This window comes from Aethina tumida, chromosome 3 (genome assembly GCF_024364675.1).
Source record: "Aethina tumida isolate Nest 87 chromosome 3, icAetTumi1.1, whole genome shotgun sequence".
Classification (NCBI taxonomy): Eukaryota; Metazoa; Arthropoda; class Insecta; order Coleoptera; family Nitidulidae; genus Aethina; species Aethina tumida.
In genome coordinates, this window is record NC_065437.1 from 34,058,326 (window position 1) to 34,078,420 (window position 20,095).

The 20,095-nt window shown below is 30.3% G+C and overlaps 5 protein-coding genes across 7 annotated transcripts in view; 2 read left to right on the plus strand and 3 right to left on the minus strand.

The window, feature by feature from the left end:
- The first annotated feature begins 3,224 nt into the window (after nt 1–3,224).
- On the plus strand, nt 3,225–4,434 carry LOC109600378 (peroxiredoxin-2). The gene is made up of 5 exons (XM_020016523.2): nt 3,225–3,498; nt 3,551–3,668; nt 3,722–3,961; nt 4,019–4,184; nt 4,240–4,434. The coding sequence occupies exons 1-5, from the start codon at nt 3,342–3,344 to the stop codon at nt 4,285–4,287; spliced, it is 729 nt and encodes a 242-aa protein (XP_019872082.1). The 5' UTR covers nt 3,225–3,341; the 3' UTR covers nt 4,288–4,434.
- LOC109600381 (chromatin assembly factor 1 subunit B) lies at nt 4,423–7,892 on the minus strand. The gene is made up of 5 exons (XM_020016526.2): nt 7,650–7,892; nt 7,372–7,596; nt 7,165–7,320; nt 6,796–7,109; nt 4,423–6,428 (listed from the first exon to the last, which is right to left on the minus strand). Exons 1-5 carry the CDS (start codon nt 7,770–7,772, stop codon nt 5,372–5,374), a joined length of 1,875 nt encoding a protein of 624 aa, XP_019872085.1. The 5' UTR covers nt 7,773–7,892; the 3' UTR covers nt 4,423–5,371.
- Nucleotides 7,893–8,256: 364 nt separating this feature from the next.
- On the minus strand, nt 8,257–10,730 carry LOC109600385 (elongator complex protein 4). The gene is made up of 6 exons (XM_020016529.2): nt 10,538–10,730; nt 10,433–10,468; nt 10,258–10,373; nt 9,973–10,201; nt 8,496–9,008; nt 8,257–8,423 (listed from the first exon to the last, which is right to left on the minus strand). The coding sequence occupies exons 1-6, from the start codon at nt 10,638–10,640 to the stop codon at nt 8,338–8,340; spliced, it is 1,083 nt and encodes a 360-aa protein (XP_019872088.1). The 5' UTR covers nt 10,641–10,730; the 3' UTR covers nt 8,257–8,337.
- A 459-nt stretch (nt 10,731–11,189) lies between these two features.
- LOC109600384 (tetraspanin-11) lies at nt 11,190–14,225 on the minus strand. Its single transcript, XM_020016528.2, has 4 exons — nt 13,930–14,225; nt 12,543–12,764; nt 12,299–12,481; nt 11,190–12,240 (listed from the first exon to the last, which is right to left on the minus strand). The coding sequence occupies exons 1-4, from the start codon at nt 13,990–13,992 to the stop codon at nt 11,746–11,748; spliced, it is 963 nt and encodes a 320-aa protein (XP_019872087.1). The 5' UTR covers nt 13,993–14,225; the 3' UTR covers nt 11,190–11,745.
- A 2,744-nt stretch (nt 14,226–16,969) lies between these two features.
- The window catches only part of LOC109600375 (neurogenic protein mastermind), a 66,803-nt gene continuing 63,677 nt past the window's right edge, over nt 16,970–20,095 (plus strand). For all 3 annotated transcript variants that reach the window (XM_049964352.1, XM_049964353.1, XM_049964354.1), the window contains exon 1: nt 16,970–17,804. The gene's annotated coding sequence lies outside the window, so the exon portion shown is untranslated. The remainder of the gene's footprint in view (nt 17,805–20,095) is intronic.

The window sequence follows — 20,095 nt, forward strand, 5'->3', positions numbered from 1 at the left end:
TAATTTAGACTTTGCACAGCTAAGTTTGTGGTAAACGTCGGAAAATTAATGGTATGTACCAACTCATCTTGAGCTTACATTTATTTTAGTCTACAGTTTTAATGAGTCACCATTTATGCAGTCGCTTTTAAATATTTAGGATTCATACATAATGTTCGATCTAGTTTATTGCAAATTTGTTTACAAATTGTAAAAATTTAATGAGTTATTTGCTTCACTTTGTGATACTGAACTGATATTTAATTTTTTATGATCTGAAAAAGCCTTCACCAGCAAGAAAATTTATAAGTAAAATAAACAAGAGGCAGTTAAAGGCTGTAATCCAACGCAGCAAAAATTTAACGTATATTTTATAATACCACTTTCAGATAAAGTTTTTATCTGGACAACAAAAAATTGATTACGAATTTATGTAAAAAAATATATAAAAATTTGAAAATTCAGCATGTTAGAATTACATTACATCAGAATTATTCTCATTTTATCCCGCAATTAATTCGATATAACCGAGCTCTTCTCCCACACGAACCACAAATACCGGAGAAATATAATCAACAAACTAACATGATCTGATTAACTGCTTATTGTTTTACCGACCCCAGCATCGTCATTACATACAGATATACCAGTGTGTATTAGATTAGAAATGTGTCAAAGAGGAATGAAGTAGCTGACTGTGGTCTAATTGCAGAAGACAATATTACTTAATTAGCACGTCCTATAATTATCGTTGAAATTGCTTGTCATTTCCACTTCTAGCCGTCTCTCATTTTTATTTTAATAATCTATTACAAAATTAATTTATAAACGAGATATAATTATTGAAGTTGAAATTATGGCGAAAGCGCACGTTTTAATTCATATTTATGAATAATAAAATTTGTAATGTAGCTGTAATATAAGAATAAATAAACATTAAAATTTTAAAGCATACATTTAAGTCATACATTTAAGTAACTTATCCCCCCAAGATGGATCCACCTTGTCGTGGTCCTGGGGCTCAGTACCACTCCACAAACCAGTGACAGTAGGAAGCTAACGGATCCAACAGCAATTCCAATCCTTCCCCATCTTCGGATCTTCTTCAGATTGGTCTTGTTCTTCCGAACTTAGTTGACAGGGGGCTTGCATCTTTGCCTTCCTTTCGTCTTCTGTTACAACTAACTCATAGATGCCCTGCATATATGTCCTGTGTCACCCATATATTAGTTATCATATATGTCAGACATTTGGCTATGATCTTCGGATCGGTGCCCAGGGACGGATTTTTAGGTTTGAATCCGATACTGCTTCCGAATTCCACCAGGAGTGCGTCCCCTCTTTGTTCCAAAAAAATTTCATAACTTATGCGAAATTTTTTAAGCAGATATGCACTTCTAAAAAATAAACCAATTTCTTAAAAAAAATCTAATAATAGTCCAACAGAAAAGGAGATAAAAAATAAAATTTCCAACAAAAAACGAGAATAAAAATTGTTTGAAAATATTAACACTGCATAAAATAGTTGTACACTGAGATTTGTTACAAACTTTAACATTTTTTATCTCGTTTTTGTTGGACTTTTTTTAGAACTCGACTTATTTGGATGTGCATATCTGGTTAAAAAATAGGTTATGAAACATCCTGTATATTTCAAAAAATATGTAGAAACAACAAACATAGAATCAGTACACATTTAATTAACTTCTACCACGTTTACCATTTATTCTATTGAAATTCGATTCATCACTGAAAAGTACTACTCTCCAAAATCCTAGATATTTAAATATAATTAGATATATTTTTGTGCAAACTCTAATATTGTTGGAATATTCTTTTTTGGTACTTTTTTGGTACCAATCTTCCTTGATAGTTTATTTGTTCATTTACTCGATATCTCTTCAAGCCAAACGTTTAGAATATTGAAATATATTTTATATACTTATTGAATTAAATCCTTTTGTAAATATCTTACAAATTTTAATTTAATTTTAATTTTTGTGTCTCACTGGCCATCTTTATATATACTGAGATCTGTTTTATTGTAAAATTTAGATGAACAGTTTGTACATGAAATTTAATGACCGAACTAAAATCTATTGTCGTACGTAAATAGATTTTATACACTTTATTTCCTTTTCTCTGTACCCATTAGAAACTTTTTATTCAAAATCGAATTAGAAAGAATGGGATTTAGTTAATTCAAGTGGGAAATATATATATATATATATATATATATATATATATATATATATATATATATATATATATATATATACTTCTATATAAAATTTTAAGAAAATATTTATGGTCAAACCTAACATCAATAAATTCTGCGTTAATTTTTAATGTAACATATACAGATTTTCTACAATAAAATAAATTCAATTTAAATTATGTTCATAATTAACAACAAAAATAGTAAATTTTCTATGTATTTAATAAATGTTGAGCACATACTTATATATAATTTAAATAATTTAAATAATTTATTATTAAAGAAAATTATTTAAATGTGAGAATATTATTCAAACAATTTAAAGATTACTTGGAAGAAAATGTCGCGCCCTCTCTGTTTCATAAACATGACCATCATGATAATAAAAGACAGCATTAAACATAAACATTTTATATCTTTATACGTTGTGTTTGAAGTATTTTAATATATTTGAAAAGTTTCATTTTTTCTCGGATGTTAGTTAATTAAAATACGAAATTTCAACTTAATATTTTTCATTTAACCTTTTTAGTTTCCAAAATTATTTCACTTGTGAACAGATTTTTGGCTGAAAAAAAATCATATTATAACATATCACAATTGAAAAGAAATAAAGTTATCATAAGAAATCAACTGTTTGAACATATTTTACATATAATTTAAAAATCTTAAAATAAAATTCATTCTTTATTAAAAATTGAATAAATCGGAGAAACTTTCGCCTAACAAATTTAGTTTCACTTAATTATTAAAACACCCACACAAAAACATTTGGGACTTGATTCAAGAAACATTCGAATGATAAAAATAGTGTAGTTCCCTGCAATTAATTGTCTTGATTTGAATAAAATCATATATACTAATTAAATTTTACATAAATTTATTGAATAACTAAAACCATTTAAAATTATTCATGCAAATAATTATGAATACATTAAAAAATTCACAAAATATATTGTTTTGATAATGAATGTCGAGCTTTATCTCATGCGATCCGACAACGTCGCACAATTTGATGTTTTCAAGTGGATTTGTTTGTGTGGCAAAGAGCGATGCCGGTTTGTCTTATCAAGTTTTAAACTGTTTTACATAAACGACGGTAATTCGAGATAGCGGAGTCAACATACGCTTAATAGAGCCAATAATGTCCCGAATTTATATTACTGTTTGTCTACTGTCCCTCCTATACTCCTGTGCGAATTCTCAGGACGAACAGTCATGTTATTCGTATGCTGGTGGCAGCGTTTACCCATTGGGAAGTCAGAAATCTGATCACAAACTGCAGTACACAAAGGCAGTCAGTAAGTATTATGTTTTTGGTGATTTACTTGAAGTAATTTCATGTTATTTCAGTATCAAAACCTGCTCCATTTTGGGAGGGTACAGCAGTGATTGATGGTGAATTTAAACAATTGAAATCTACTGATTTCTTGGGAAAATACTTAGTTTTCTTCTTTTATCCTTTGGATTTGTAAGATTTAATTTACTAAGAAATTGTACATCATGATTGGCATTTATTTTTAGCACATTTGTATGCCCAACTGAAATTTTAGCATTCAGTGACAGAATCGAAGAATTTAAAAAAATAAATACTGAAGTTGTTGCCTGTTCAGTTGATTCACAATACACTCATTTAGCATGGATTAACACTCCAAGGAAGGAAGGTGGTCTGGGCAAAATTAAAATCCCACTTTTGGCTGATTTGAACAGAAACATTTCTAGAGATTATGGTGTCTTTTTGGAAGATTTAGGCCACACTCTTAGGTAATATTCAATAATTAGTTCAAGTATTGACATTTCATTAATCTGGGATAATTCTAGAGGATTATTTATCATTGATACCAAGGGAACTTTAAGGCAAATCACCATGAATGATTTACCAGTTGGAAGAAGTGTAGATGAGACCTTAAGATTAGTACAAGCATTTCAATTCACTGATAAACATGGAGAAGTTTGCCCAGCTGGTTGGAAACCTGGACAAGATACTGTATGTTAAACTGTGGTTATTTGAATGTCATTACTCATTTTAAATTTGTTTTCAGATTATTCCAAATCCTGTGGATAAAAGGAAGTACTTTGAAAATCACTAATCATAAATGCCAGAACAATATTTAACAAAAACATCACAAGAGACTTAAAACTTTTTTATTGTTATTTTAAATGATAGTTGATCATTTGAACTAAACTAATTATACATTGTCACATTAAATTAATTTCATAATAAATAATAAAAATTACTTTTATATTTTATTGAAAAGTTTATCATAAATACATTTATTTACACCACAGTAAAAACTGTGTAATCATTGCATAATACATAGACATCATATTTCAACTACATTTTTATAAAAGGCACTCCTGATTTTAAAAAAGAAACAAATTTTATTGGACCTGATAATTACATAATAGGTTACCCAGAATTAAAGCATAAATAGTAGTGGAATCGAAATATTTAATTCCAATTTAACATTCGAATATTATAAAATTTCAAATTTTTCAGAAATATGATTTTTAGTATATGACTCAAACTGACCAAATATGGATTCAACTATTTAAATGAAAGCTATTTTAAAAAAGTGGTACGCAAGTTCCAAGATGAAATCGCGTGCCGTTTAATTAAGAAAATATTTCAAGCCACATTCTATTGATAAAACAGTAATGTTAACAAATACAACTAAAGTTTCATTGTGATTATAAATGCTTGACCAACAGTAAAAACAAATATTGCAAAAAAGAAAATATTTAAAACCAACAATAAAATTAAAATATAAATAAAAAGTGAAGCGAGTAAATGATATTATGACTATTGTATTTATAAACTAAGTATATAACTGTAAAATAAAAATTCAATCAGTTTAAAGGCCATTACAAAAATTATGGATCAAATTCAACTACAAAGTGAGAATTTAACATTTTATCTTCAGAATTGTATCAATCTGATAACAATAAAACTTATGTTTAAACAATGGTTTGGTCTTAGTACTGAAAATTCAATTATGATTCATTATCAAATAAACATAATTAAAATACAACTTTTAACCTTTATTTAAACATTTACAGTCTTCGATTTTAACGGTAATTACCAAATACACCAAAACGGTAAGTTTTATTTACTAGTTCCGTTACTTATTTAAACATAATACTTGTTAAATTTGTGTCTTGTGTCCATTTTTTTTAATCATCAATTTCTATAACTTCATTACTAATCTTTAAATCTTGTTTATCACTGCCATTTTCTTCTTGAACCTTTAACGGCGTTATCCGCTTGGGAATCAACTGATTGATCTTTAATTGATTAGAAACTTTTGGAGAGCTACTACTTTTAGATTGAACTTTTGAAATTTTACTGCTCCCACTTTGTACATCTGCCACTTTTATAGGGTTGATCCTTTTAGGCGCTATTTTTTTAACTTTATCGTTCTTCTCTTGTACATTTATGGGACTCTCTACCTTTGTAGGGACGATTCTCCTGGGAACTAATTTATTCACTGGAGATGTGTTATTTGTTGAACTGTCTGCTTTTAAAGGAGTTATTTTCACCTTCAATTCTTTAGAGCACTCCGAATCTTTAATTGTAATAGGAGTTATTCGTTTAGGAGTTAATTTATTAATGGTTGCTGGTTTTGAGTTTAAGTCTGTGTGTAATTTGGGAGAGGCCTCACTGACCCCAGTGCTTTTATTATGTGTGGATGGCGAATTCCCATTCAACGGCGTAACCTTTTTAACATTCGTTGGGGAATTCGCCCATTTTAGCAGAAAATTACTTTTTTTCTGCTTCTGCTCTTCTTTTTCAGTCTTATCCTTATCTTTAACAACCATTTTATTACTCAAATCAACATTTTCATCCTCCTCAAGTTCTTCAATTCCACTGATATTAAGAATGGACTCCTCGACATCGCTCTCTTCTTTAACATATGGCACTCCCAATTCACCTTCTTCAAAGGTAATCAACGCGCAAAAACCGTCGGTGGAAGAAGCTGTCAGCAATAAACCGTCTGGCGACCACGTCAAATCGGTTAGTCGCGTGTAATGGATCTCCTGAAGCCATGATATCGGTGACAATTGCTGTGTGTCGTACAAAATCACGTCGTGATCAGTTGCAATTGCAATGATCATTCTGTATGGCAGTTTTATCACCGGATCCGGACCGCTTTCCCGCAACTCGAAGTATATAGGACAACATCTGACTGCTGTGCTGCACTGTTTCTTTGAAGGCAAAATTGCTGCTGGTCTAAAAATGGCTTAACTTTACATTATGTTGGTAAAATATTCCAGTTAAAAATAATTTAATAAAGCAATACAATGTAAATAATATAATATATCCCTGACAATTAAATAAATATTTAGAAATGCTGAATATGAAATGAAGTAAAAATAAATAATCAACAAGACCAGTTTACATAGAAAATTGTCATCCATCTCTTCTGTACCATATAATACTGTTTTCTACACTAGTTTGCACAAATACTTTTATTCAAATTTTACTTTACAGAATCATAATTTACAAACTCGTGCAATTAATAAATTCAATTGGCCCAGCAACTAAATAACAAATGATATAAAATAAAATAAAAAAATGTGGAATTTTTTTGACTTACGTATTTAAATTATCCATGGTGAATATGAGAGTGGCATTCAAAATTTTCTTGCTTTCCTCAGACTCAATATGTCCTGATGGACAAATCAGAAGAGAACCATCTGGTGAAAACTGCAGCCTCCTGTAGAAAGATTTGAATGTATCATCATAAAAATATTTGATCTCCTTATCATATAAATAATGGTCTGATGTTACTGGCAGCTTGCCTTTGAATATTCTAGCTTTGACTTGTTTGCCTTTTGTATCAAATATCCTACATATCCTGTCTGTTCCTAATGTGGCAATTAGTTGGCCTTTAGGATCCCAAGTCACACCCTAAAATTACATAATTTGTAAAATGACTGTATTTCAAAATATCTAAATTCTTTACCTGGACAAAACCTTTATGGTCTGATAAAATATGTTCCATTTTTCCTTTGTTTACATCCCATAGTATAGCAGTATTATCAACTGAACCTGAAAGTAATTTTGATCCATCTACTGACCAGCAAATGTCATAAACATCTTCTTTGTGTCCCCTCAAAACCTAAAAGAAGCTCATTATTAATTGTGCCAGATTTAATATATTTAAATTAACCTTGTACACTATCCACGTTTCTTTATCATTTGTCTCTCCTTCTAGTAAAGGTATATTGTCTGTTTTCAACTGCCATATTATTATATTTGCATCATCATCAGCTGACACAAGATATTGTCCTGAGGGTGACCATCGAACAACATTAACAGCCCTTTGATGTCTGGTTAAATCTGATATAACTTCCACTTTAACAGCACCATCTTGAGTTATATTCAATTGCCAGATCTAGAATCATATCAATTAGAACGAATCTAGTATAAACTAATGGCAAATCTTACCAAAACATGAGAGTCGCCGCCTCCAGTTGCTAACCTATAAAACTCGTTAAAAACGGAACATATATCCACACTGAGCACCGGTTCTCTGTTATGCCATGATATCTCGGGAATGGTACACTTCATATTACACAAATATTGTGAAAGGGGTTAATCTACTTAAGCAAAAGTGCCGGCTATCACAGAATTTTTAATTCACAAATACACAAAATTAGATTAATGAGAAAAAGCGCGCCAGATTAATTGTTTATTTGTTGATCACCAACTTAAAACACCAAAAATCCCTATACTAGGATTAGAAAAGGCGACACTAGTAGCGACGCAGGTGTTTAAACTTGTGTACTACAGAGCACCCAGATTCAATTAAAGAATACTTGGTTAAGTAATTTTTATTAATATTAAAACCAATATTTATATACATATATATATATATATATATATATATATATATATATATATATTTTATATCGTTAATTTATAAGAACAGTCTTGATATTATTATTTATTAATGTAATTTTTTTTTGTAAAATAATTTTCTGGGAACGCCGAAACTGATAAGTTAAATAACAAAACGATTTAATAACACTATGGTAACAAAACACAAATAAAATTCTTTTTATAACAAAACTGTATTTATCAATGGAGAAAATATAATACTCTGCAATAAATAATAGTTTTATCATTAGGTACATTAAAACTCCAACAAATGCTTATTAGTTCCACCACAACCCATAGAAGGAATGTCATTCTTTTTACCCTCTGTTGATTCTTGTATATCTGCAAATAATATAGTATATTAATTATAACAAATCAGTGATTATTAACATTTTTTAAGTAGTTGTTTCTTACCTGGTGGTAAATGCAAAGTACTAATAAGCAGTTTTTTCCTCCTTAACTTAAAAACATATTCGACAGATCCGGGATGTTTAGACGCCAATGTGTTAATAGCCGCCAGCTTCGTCAAATAAAAAAACCCGTGGTACTCCGACAGGCTCTGATTATTCTCCAATTCTGTACCACAAAACGCTTGCAACCGCATTGCAATATCACTTGAATGTATGCATCTCTCCAACGATATTTCGTGGTAGAGATGTGTCGGTATTGTGATAACGGCCACCGCGTACGCCGATCTGACCAAAGCCCTAAGACAAAATATAAACATATCCAAGTCCCGACTACTGTCTATCGAGTGGAGAGCCTTTCTGTGCGGCAGCCACATCGGAGATCCCAACGAATGTATTCCTATCCTCAATATGTTCTTCTTACTTGGATTGTCCTTCAAGAAGAATTTGCCGTCTTTGATTTTGTCTTTAATTGACTTCAAAAGCTCGTTGTAAGCCGGATTCGTAAATGAATTTGATCCTGTAATCATTTAAAATAAATTAGTCAATAAAATCTTTTTAAAAAAAATATAAAAATGTGTTTTTTGTTTTTGTAATTTTAAAATTGTTTCATATTGCATAAAAAATATATTAAGATAAGGTAACGTAGGCGACTGAGAATTTAAAATTAAAATGCTTATTTTTAGATGTTTTTTTTCGTTATTCATAATTAATTTTAATTGCTCTTGAACAAAAAATTTTAGTATGTAGGTTTTGAAAATACAGTCATTTAGTAAAATGTAGTTAATTAATGTACTCTGTGTTTAAATGTTCAATAGCCTAACAATTTGAGATTATCACAATAATAATTATGTTATAATTCTTTTAAAGAATATTTATGTATATTTACACTCAATAACTTTTTAACTTTTTTAATTAATAACCTAATATGCACAGTATAATTAATGCTAATGGCAATCACTAACCACAATTAGTCATGTAGTTTATATGAAATATTAAGTTTCAAATAACAAACAAGTGTCACATTACAAAAACTGTCTTTCAGTGCTCTGGTTATTGTTTGTTTAATTTTGTTTAACCCCAATGACCTTCATTTTATATATCATAAATTAGAATAAAAAGAAATAAATACATAGCTATTTTTAATTTTTACAAATATGCAATTAAAATCCAGTTAAAATTAATATTGATAAAGATATAACATTCATATTACAATATTTTGATTTTTATACCTATATTTATTGGTTGACCTTAAATCTTTCACAATGCTATTGTTTAAAGACTAATTATAAACAATTAAAAATTAAATCTATATATACAGAGAATGTTAGAGTAATTTGTGGTTTACATTAGCTTTAAATGTGTTGACTCAATGATAAAATATGCTTTGATGATACAATAAAATTGATAAACTTCCCTAAATTTTATATTTCCTGAACAATGATTCCATGAATCAACATAAATAGATATGATATAGCACTCACCATTTTCAAATCTCTGTCCACTCCAATATGATATATCTGAATTTTCTATATCATTTAAAGACATATTTTTGGATAGATCATAATAATGACCAAAATTGTTGATTTTTGAACCATCTGATGCACTTAAATTTTGATATCGGAAAGCTATTTTCATTTTATCACTGGTCCCATTGGTTTTTGAAACTGTTTCTTCGGGATCACTATCAATCACAGCAGGTAATTCTTTAATCTGAAACATGTGCCATTGTTAATTCACATCAACAGTGCAACAATTCTTGTACTTACAATATTAAATGGGTTTACATCTTGACTAGCTATAAATGTTGAGTGCTTTGATACAATTCCCTCAGCAAGAAAATATTTGAGAATAATTTTCGAGTAGGCCCCATGTAGATCTTCCTCTAAAAATTGTACAACAGTTAAGTAACAACATTGTTGGTTAATTTACCCAATAGCTTACCTATCAACGCAACAGTTCCAACAGGTAATCCTCCACCTAAAAAATAACCGATTTATTCGTACACAAGAACAAAGAAAGTTAACAATTAACCTCAAATCCACTTACCCAATAATTCATCAAGTGAAGGAATACCAGACGAAACCAACATTTGAGCATTTTGCGTACTTAAAATAGTACCCTGAATATTTCCGCCAGGCTTTGTTTCCATTAGAAAGTAATAAAATACGTATGTACAAGTTATTTTCTCATGAGTTTCTAAAACTTCATTTGGCCACCGTAACTGTCAAACATGGTGCGCCGTTGCCGAACTGACCTGACCGGAGACATCAACTTATAACAATCCTCACAAACCAATTGGAATTTGTTTTTTCTAAGAACTTTGTAGTTTTATGATGTGTTTGAAATCTTTCCAATTGGAATGAAGTCTAACTAAGTTAAATTTTATAAATTTAAATGCATTTGTACGTTTATTTGTAAATTTTAAAACAACTGAATACAAATAGGAGATTTGGCAAGTTTGTAATATTGGACGGAATCCCTACCGACAATTTTTTTGTTTTGTGTTTGAGTCACTATGGGCGCATACGAGGGTTGAACGATTGCTAACATTTTCATTGATTATTAAACGAAAATGTTTGTAGGTTTTTATAATGCAATATTCCTTTGGTTTTCGATGTGTATAAATTAGATGCATAATTCAATATCTCTGTTTAACATAGTATACAATAGTTTGGTGTGTTTTTTAATAAAACATGTATTTCATTCTTATATTTTATTTAAATTATAATATTAAAATGGGCTACAAAATTGTAAATGAGATATATGTATATTACTGGCGCAATGAGATGGCTATTTTATAACATGAAGTAATGGTTTCTTCTTATATTGGTATTATTGTGTAAATATTTGTATGCAGATTGTAATTTGAGCAGTTATAAACCTTGTTCGAAGAATAATTAGAAACTAGTATAAACCGGCGACGCATGCGCAGTGCTTTCCTACAAAAAAAATTCATAAATTTTTCCAAACTTTCTTATGATAATTTTTTTAAATAAATAAAATATATCATTTGCGTTTATTTATTAAAATAAAACTAAATAATTTGGTAACTTTAACGCTTTAAGCAATAATCGTTATAGTCGTATATAAAATGTTTCCAATAAAATTTAACTCTGCAACTTACAATAATGGTCATGTTAATGAAACTACAATTAATTAAGCGATTTACAAAATCGCCTTCACCACAACATACTACTAGAATCACACTCGACTCGATACACATAGGTTGGCTTAAATTTGCCGCACATCCACCATCATGCCCTGTCGGCCAATTTATAGTTCCGTCGAAAACTATTGGTCATCGCGTATGTCTCGTTACTGTACGCCCCCAGAGAAGATCTATTTCTCGATTCCGATTTAGGTTCGATTTCCGTGTTTTTCGCGTTTTCCTTCGTCTCCTCGTTGTGGTGGTAGATTCGAGTGCACATTAAAATCGTACTCAATAGCACCACGAATTCAACAAGCACCACCACGAGCCCTCCTGCCAAGAAAAAAACATACTGTTCCCTGTACCATTGTTCTAAGGGTTCCTTGCATCCGTCCAAATGTCTAAAACCTTCGTGACGGTTTCTTTCAAGGGCTTGGCACAACGTTATATTTATGGGTGTAGGGTTCAAATACGCTTTGGATTGGTTTAGATTTTCTAACTTGCAGCAGGTTAGGGGAATTGACAGAGATGGTCCCAGAGCTTGCAATCTCCAAAGTGACGTGTCGTATTCGTCGGCGGTTTCCATGCCGCAACAATGGAACTGAAAATGTAAAATGCGTTTGTTTAATTAGAGAAATGAACGAGACTTATCAAATTACCATAGTTTGGGCTAGGTCAACGGCGGCAGTAAATTGTTCTTGTCCAGTGACACCGTAATTCCTTTGCAGAGATTTCGTGGTGATTTCAGGATCCAGGCCCAGACCCAGACAACTTGGCCAAGCCCATGCTGTCGCATAAACCACGCATTCCGCTACTAGCACCACTATCACAATGAAGAAGTACTAGAAAACAATTAAATTTAATTACAAAACGAAATCGAGAAAATATTACTAGAACACTTACTGATGTTAACAAACAATAATTGTTCATACAAGATGCCCAGCAACCAAGTACTCCAGCTGATGCTAATATTAAACCAAGGATTGCAAGTCCTATTGATACGTAATAGAGAAGTGGATGAGTGAGGGTTGAAAAAGGTCCCGCCGACAGTAGCTTAGACAAGAGCACACGGTCCGAGTCGAACAGGACCATAATTCCACCGATAGCAAGGATAAAGCCACATGTCTAAAACAAAAAAATTCGTAACTAAAAGGGAACAATCTAAAAAGTATGGCAATATAAACAGAGTGTGTTTGTGGCATGTAGAAATTTTAAATGTTAGACGAAACATGTCAATAAACTTGATAAATTTTCAAAACATCCGTTGGAATCTGAATATTTCAATAAACAAACAATGCATGTTAAAATTGAATTTCGTATGTGTGTGATTTCTGTATAATAGATAGATAAAAATATATAATTATTCTTTTAGACAATAAGAATATCTTGTAAATTCAAATAAGCAGTTCTTAGTTTAAATTTCGCCTTGTAAATTAATTAATTGAACATCCGCAGGTCCTACCATAGCTAATTATCAATGCTTTATTTCTTTAGCAATGCATAGATGAAGGACGTACAAAAACAGAGTTGGATGAACTAAATTCAGTTCATTAGAGAAGTACGAAGTTTATTTAAAATTACTAATAAACAATTTTATTTAAAAGTATATTTTTTATTTTGTTTGTGATTCTACACCTTGATGAGTTCAGTCATGCCTTTAATAACATCCAATTAAAACAATTAAAAGCGCACCGAGTATAATTCACTTATATAATTTTAGTTAAAATAATTGCTTGATGGGATAGATGTAACTACTATTTTAGTTCCCCCTCAGAATTTGCTCACCCTTCATGTTAAACTCCAGGTGCAGCCCGGTCATTTATTACAATTGTTATGCCCTATGCTTTTGTTGCTACCTTGATTAAATTAGTCGTTTAAATAATCATCTCGGATCTTCGTTCAAGGTTTATTATTTTTAGATGCAATTATATTTGTAAGAGAAAAATCAGAACATATTACTTATTTGTTTACTTAAATGTAATTCATTATAAAATATTATATTTATTAATTGTAATATAGTTACATTATTAAAATTACTAGAAAACATTTTTCAATCAATATGCAATGATAAGTTAAACATTACGACAATTAGTACGAAAACTAATAATATAATATAAATAAGGTATATTTAATGCTTGGATAATTTTTAATCTAGCCGAACCTTTTAAATTCCACCTCCCTGTATAATGATCGTAGTCCAACGTTTGTTGACGATTTGATAATGCAATGAAATTAATCCTTGATACAGTCACGAATAATTAAATAAATTATTCGGCATGTCGGCACTTACCAAAAGTAAAAAGTTGCACAAAGCCAAAAGCACCTTGCTACCAACGAGCGAAAAAACCCCCATAGCTTCCACTAAGACAACAGCACAGTACTGCACTAATGTGTCACATCTTATTTTCTCACTTATTGCCGCCAATTCACTGGGCTCATTTTGTCATTAGTCACCGCAAATGCTCCTAAACGAATCTAGACAAACTGAATGAAACAAATAACTTCAACTAAATCGGACAGGAAGGAAACAACAATTAGCAGAGCATAAAGAAGTGGGGTCGGATGGCATGCATGATGGAAGCGTTGTTGTTTGGACATTGAACGATATTTTATTTTAACAATAATACAATTCAGATATTACTAGGTGGAATGCGAATGTACACACGTAAATATAATTATCACGTGTGTTGGATTTTCTGTGTCTCATTAACGTTATTGTCAGATAGATGTTTGGACTTTCTCATAAATGTTTGCACATATGTAAATTGTTGTTCATTGAAGAACGTGTGGGTGAATAGAGGATTCAGAAAATTAAGAACGAATTATTTTAATAGGCCACCTTGATAGTCTGACTTTAAATTGAGCTTGTAAAACGTTATCTAAATTAAATTTGCATATTTATGATTTCCGGTTTATTTCAATAAAACTACCCTTATTTTTTTCCAAATACACCACTTTAATGTGTCAGTTTAAGTGTGGAACCTGTTCCAAATTCTTCTAAGGGACATTTTTCGTGTTGCAAATAAAAAATAAACGAAGTATTATATAATGAAAGTATAAAAATATTTAAAAACTTATAACTAAAATAATATGGATCTAAAAATAATCATATACAAACTAAAATATGTATGAAATAAATGGGGATATGTTATGGACTGTTCATATTAAAATTATAAGAGTAAAATAAAATTAATTCTGGCAAATAGTAAGCAGATATTTATTACTTCTGAGATACTGGAAATAAGGTTACTAATATTAATTAATAATGATTCTGAAAGTATCTCACTAATATATATTTTCCAAATTTTTGAACCCAAACAGCACTTCAAAGTTAATAATAAATGTCAAATAATTGATAAATAGATGAAAATCATCTATTTATGAATTCTGTTGATTTATTTGATTAATCGTTAAAGAATTATAGTCATAAGTCACGTACGTCTTCGAAATTGATGGGTGATTATTATTATAATCATTATCTCTGTATTGAATGTTTATTATTCATTCGGATTTTGTTAATATGACTTGAAATTCTTGATTGGTTAGTTTTACACAAGAATATTAAAATTGAAACTTGCTGCGTTTGAAAACAATACTGCCAATATTTACAACAAGATCTTATATAATAAAATGATTTATTAATGAAAATAACTTTTCATTGTAAATTTTGTGCAAAATAGATTTTCTAAAAAATGTAATTAAAGCGATTTTTTAGAGCATAAAAGTAGGTTCAACTTTAATTAGTTGCCCGTTACAATGCTGCATCGTTTTAATTTCCAAATCAAAAGTGACGATAATTTCGTATTCCGATTGAAATTTCATGGACTAATACGTGAAAAAATGCGTTGCTTTTTGTTTAAACAATGAAAGAAATTGTATTACTTAAATCGCGTGTCTCTTCCTTGGGCCGCGAAACACTTTTTCTTTATGTAATTCCGAGATTCGTTTAGCAGTCGAGGCGCGTCGGAATCCAACTCACCGGCACACGACGGTCAGATTTCACTAATTAAATTTACTCTAATCGCGATCAATTGCAAATAATGCTTTTTGATGGCGACAGTCGAAAAATAAAATGTGTCTGTTAATGTGCGGTGGTGCTTTTACTTCGATCGACGTTCGATCAACTGGTTAATCGCGTTTGACGTGATTTAATTTCAGATTTAAGAGGAAATACATCAATTTTTGACGCAACGAAAATAAACGTGTGTCGCAAGAATTTAGAAATTTAAATTGTTAGTTGAAAGTGTACTTGTTAAAAGTACGCATGAATTTAAGTGAATTTAGAATTTTACATACATATTACAATTCACATTCACCACCTATGTTATCAAAAATTCTTCTATAATTTTATTGTTTGATCACTTTTTTAATATAAAGAGTTATTTGCCATTTACTCATGGTAATTCATAGCCTTGAGAACTGTTTTTGCGATATTTTTAGGTAATTCCATACCTGTACTGTATAAGATATTACAATAAAAAATGGTTTTTTATTTTTTAACTAAAAAGATAATTAATATTAACAAAATTCTGAGTTAAGAACAAAATTCAAAATTTGTGAAATGCATGCATGTAAAGTTTTCGGCACTATAAATTATATTAATTTTGAAATCATTATTTCATTATTAATTTGATAAAAATATATGTTAAACATATTCACAAAGTATATTTTATAAAATAACTAAAACAGTAGTTTTTTATTTTTAACAAGAGGCTCAAAAAAGTTTTATTTAACTTATTTTTAGAAGCCTATATTTTTTCCAATTAAAAACTATTGTTAATATGAGTGATAAAATTTAAAAAATTCAACTTTATGATTAATTTAAAATAGAATGGTAGGTGTAATATGGGTTGCCTACTGAAAAACATTGTGCTACATGCAGTGGCGCCATATTTATTATAAAATATTAAATTTAAATTAATTTTTTATGGCACTATTATTATTATTGCTATTTATAATACGTAACAATATTTAAAGAAGTTTTGAAGTTAATAAAGTAGAAATCATTATTTGACACAATAAAGAGCAGAATTAAATTTTTAAATATTTCCCCTATATCTTTATAAATTTATTTTTACAAAATGAATTTTACGAATCAGTGAATTAATTTAAATTTTTACAATAAAATAATAAGAAAATAAACGAAAGTATTATTAAATTCATAAAGTTATTCGAGAGTTTCTAATAAAGATTCTTTCGAGAGTACATGAGAGAACATTCGAGCGACAACCGATCCGATGTTCGGGCATTGTCGGGGGACGCGCACGCGACGAACAGGGGGCCTATCATCACATTTCGCATGTGACAGGTGGCTGCACTGGCACGCTATCGAAAATGGCTGCGGAATGTAACTAAGCGAAAGTTCTGTATGAGTTTCGGCTTCAAAAACGGCTATTGTGAAACATGTATGAAACTGTAGTTCAGTGTGAAACAATTTTATTGGTCAGTGCGTGTGAACATTTCTGGAAATAGTGTGCCGTTGTCAGTTTAAAGAGTCGGTGTTTTAAACTTTACGGACTTTGAAAATTGTGTTTATAACCTGTGTTTTTGGACCGTTCTGTATAGTTCGTTGGACGAATTGTGGTGTTTATTAATTGGATTTTAGTAGTTGGATTTGATTGAGTGGTTTAAAGTTACAAACATTTGCCATGCGTTTTAGAACAACCTGTTAAAAAGTACACTGAACTTTTGTGTTTACATTCAAAACTTGCGAATTGTTATTTCCGAATTATGAATTGATGAGCCACAATCGCGGCAGAAATGAATAAATATGCAACATTTCCATTCAAAATGCATATGGATACAACGCAGAATTAAATAACCTTCGTCGCAAGTCAAGAAAAACAGTAAAGGAAGTTTTAAGTTAAGTTGCGCCGCGAAACGTCACATTCAAACGTCCACCGCCGTGAAAAATGCGTGCGTACCACGAATGACGAAAACGAACATTGCCGTATAAACAATGGTAACGTACGGGGCGTTGTAAATTCGGGTGTCGCAAGTGCGCCATGTAATGAGCTGCCGGTAGGACAACACGCTGGATCGAGCCAACAGTGGTCCAGGGGGTTGCCTCGACGGCGGTGGGACCGTACCCCCCGCCGTCCCTCAGCCCCCGGGACTAGCGCCCCTTCATCCCGAAGTCACCCCGAAACAGGAGGTGGTAGAGAGGTGGGTGTGCGATCAGGATTTACGATCGCTAGTTGCATGTGTTCAAGAACCGCCCGGCTGCGTTCGCTGAACGATTCACGAGCTGTTGCTTGTCGATGTACATATGTTACTTGAGGTTTTAAGGCGATTGTTTTTCTCAAAACAATCCACTTAAAGTGTGCTGCCAGGGAAAACTTCCACAACTTGGTTATTTAAGAAAGTTACGGCGAACAAGCGGCAGTTCTTGTTAATCTAATTGTAAAGTTTTAAGTAGAGCATCAAGGAACATAGTCAAAATTATTTTTACTGTACTATATTTAATTCAAGACCAATTTTATTTGAACAAGTTGATACAAAACTGGGCGAATCAATTAAATTAAATCAAAGACGTTTGATATTTATTATATAAAATGAAAATTCTGTTATATTTACACGTTTTTACTATTAAATCTTTATCCAAAATATTCTAATATACAGTGTGGTCCATTTACGTTAAAATCACCGTCTAATTTTTTACATTTTTTTAACTTTATTATTCTAAAAATATAAAATTTTAGTTATTTTAGTTAATTTTATTTGGCATATTACTTTATTGTACTACTTTATTGGTATATATTTGATTTTTAAAAGAATTAATAAAATAAATTATCAGTTGGACCATCTTTCCAATATATCCAACAATTAATTATTTTAAAATTACGATATATATACAGATAATTTATTATATCATTTATTTTTGGAATGGAAGACTTTTTAAACCAGAGTCAACTACGGATTTTCTTTTAAAAAATGCACATTTTATCACCAAAATTTAACACTAATAATAAGCTTTAGGAACTTGAATCTGTGATGAACTATATCTAGTTTAGACACCCAAAGTTAATTAATTTAGAACATCAAGAACACCAACCGAAAAGCGTTTGATACGACTGAATTTTGAGAGAGACATCGTACACAACAGAGACAGTCTGCAAATGTATTTCTCAAAATACAGTAGGATCAAAGGCTTTTCAATCGGTATACTAAATTTTGAAGGAAGACAATTAAAAGATAACAAAAAACATTCTCGAGTTTTTTATTGAAAAAATGAGTAAATTTCAAGAAAAACCCTTTCAATCGTTGTAAATATCATCTCACTCTCAACATTAAGATATGATTGAAAACATTTTCAGAAAATTAATTTTCAGGCATATTACAATTTTTCAAAATCATCAGTAGTCAATTTTTGTAGAAATTTCAGATATAAAAAAATAATGAGCTCTGAGAATTGGAACAGTTTTTCTCTTTCTTGTCTGAAAATATTCATTACACCCAAAAATAAATTAATTTGAGACATCATGTACATACTAAATTTACAAAATTTTAGAGGCAGACAATTAAATGATAATACATAAAACCTCTTTCTTGATTCCTTCATTGAAAATATTTCAAGAAAATCCCTTTTAAACATTTTACATCATCTTACTTTCAATATCAAGATAGGATAGTATTTTTTGAAAACATTTACATAAAATTAGTTTTCTGGCAATGTAGGTGAAAACTACCGTTTGTCAAAAAAAAAGATATTACAATTTTTCAAAACCACCAGTAGCCAATTTTAGTAGAAATTTCAGATATAAATTTAGAGTATACATACAAAAAATAATGAGCTGAGGGGATTTGGAATAGTTTTCTCTTTTTGGCCTGAAAATATTCATCACACTCAAAAATAAATTAATTTAAGACATCATGTATATACCAAATTCACAAAATTATTAAAGACTATTAAAGCAAAACAAAAAACTTCATTCTCGAGTTCTTCATTGAAAAAATGAGTAAATTTCAAGAAAAATATCATATATACTATATTTTTTCATAACTTCACAAAATGAGTTTTCAGGCAATATTAGGATTAAATTCTCAAATCAAATCGAAAATAATAAAAAACTAAAAAAGAGCCTCTTTCTATGTTCACATAGAATGTAAAATTATTAATAAAAATAAAAAAAAAACACTTGCAAAGTGTCATGTCGAAACAATTCGACGACGATCTTGATTATTGGCTCACAAGAAGATCAAAGAAAGACATAATTGTTTAAATCGTTTTAAATTGCAGGCAGGAACGACTTATCGCAATGAGTAAACCTGTTGACTCACATTGCTCACAGCTGCGGATAAGATTGTATTTACAAAATGAGGGTTGGGTTTAAACCAATTTCCGAATCAGTCACTAACGAATGAAAATATTGTTGCAGGTTCTATAAATATTAATTAGTTCGGTGCTGATGATTAATGCTACAGTAAAGTGTATTCTCTAAAATGTGGTAAATAGA

What these genes read in the sequence shown, in the direction of transcription:
- LOC109600378 (XM_020016523.2), top strand. Translation starts at nt 3,342, where the DNA reads ATGTCCCGAATTTATATTACTGTTTGTCTACTGTCCCTCCTATACTCC. An exon ending in GCAGTACACAAAGGCAGTCA is followed by an intron (nt 3,499 to 3,550) that starts GTAAGTATTATG and finishes ATGTTATTTCAG; the next exon opens with TATCAAAACCTGCTCCATTT. An exon ending in GGAAACCTGGACAAGATACT is followed by an intron (nt 4,185 to 4,239) that starts GTATGTTAAACT and finishes ATTTGTTTTCAG; the next exon opens with ATTATTCCAAATCCTGTGGA.
- LOC109600381 (XM_020016526.2), bottom strand. Translation starts at nt 7,772, where the DNA reads ATGAAGTGTACCATTCCCGAGATATCATGGCATAACAGAGAACCGGTG. An exon ending in GCGGCGACTCTCATGTTTTG is followed by an intron (nt 7,597 to 7,649) that starts GTAAGATTTGCC and finishes ATATGATTCTAG; the next exon opens with ATCTGGCAATTGAATATAAC. An exon ending in AAACGTGGATAGTGTACAAG is followed by an intron (nt 7,321 to 7,371) that starts GTTAATTTAAAT and finishes AGCTTCTTTTAG; the next exon opens with GTTTTGAGGGGACACAAAGA.
- LOC109600385 (XM_020016529.2), bottom strand. Translation starts at nt 10,640, where the DNA reads ATGGAAACAAAGCCTGGCGGAAATATTCAGGGTACTATTTTAAGTACG. An exon ending in ATGTAAACCCATTTAATATT is followed by an intron (nt 10,202 to 10,257) that starts GTAAGTACAAGA and finishes CACATGTTTCAG; the next exon opens with ATTAAAGAATTACCTGCTGT. An exon ending in TACTTTGCATTTACCACCAG is followed by an intron (nt 8,424 to 8,495) that starts GTAAGAAACAAC and finishes TATTATTTGCAG; the next exon opens with ATATACAAGAATCAACAGAG.
- LOC109600384 (XM_020016528.2), bottom strand. Translation starts at nt 13,992, where the DNA reads ATGGGGGTTTTTTCGCTCGTTGGTAGCAAGGTGCTTTTGGCTTTGTGC. An exon ending in TGTGCAACTTTTTACTTTTG is followed by an intron (nt 12,765 to 13,929) that starts GTAAGTGCCGAC and finishes TTTTTGTTTTAG; the next exon opens with ACATGTGGCTTTATCCTTGC. An exon ending in TTGACCTAGCCCAAACTATG is followed by an intron (nt 12,241 to 12,298) that starts GTAATTTGATAA and finishes TTACATTTTCAG; the next exon opens with TTCCATTGTTGCGGCATGGA.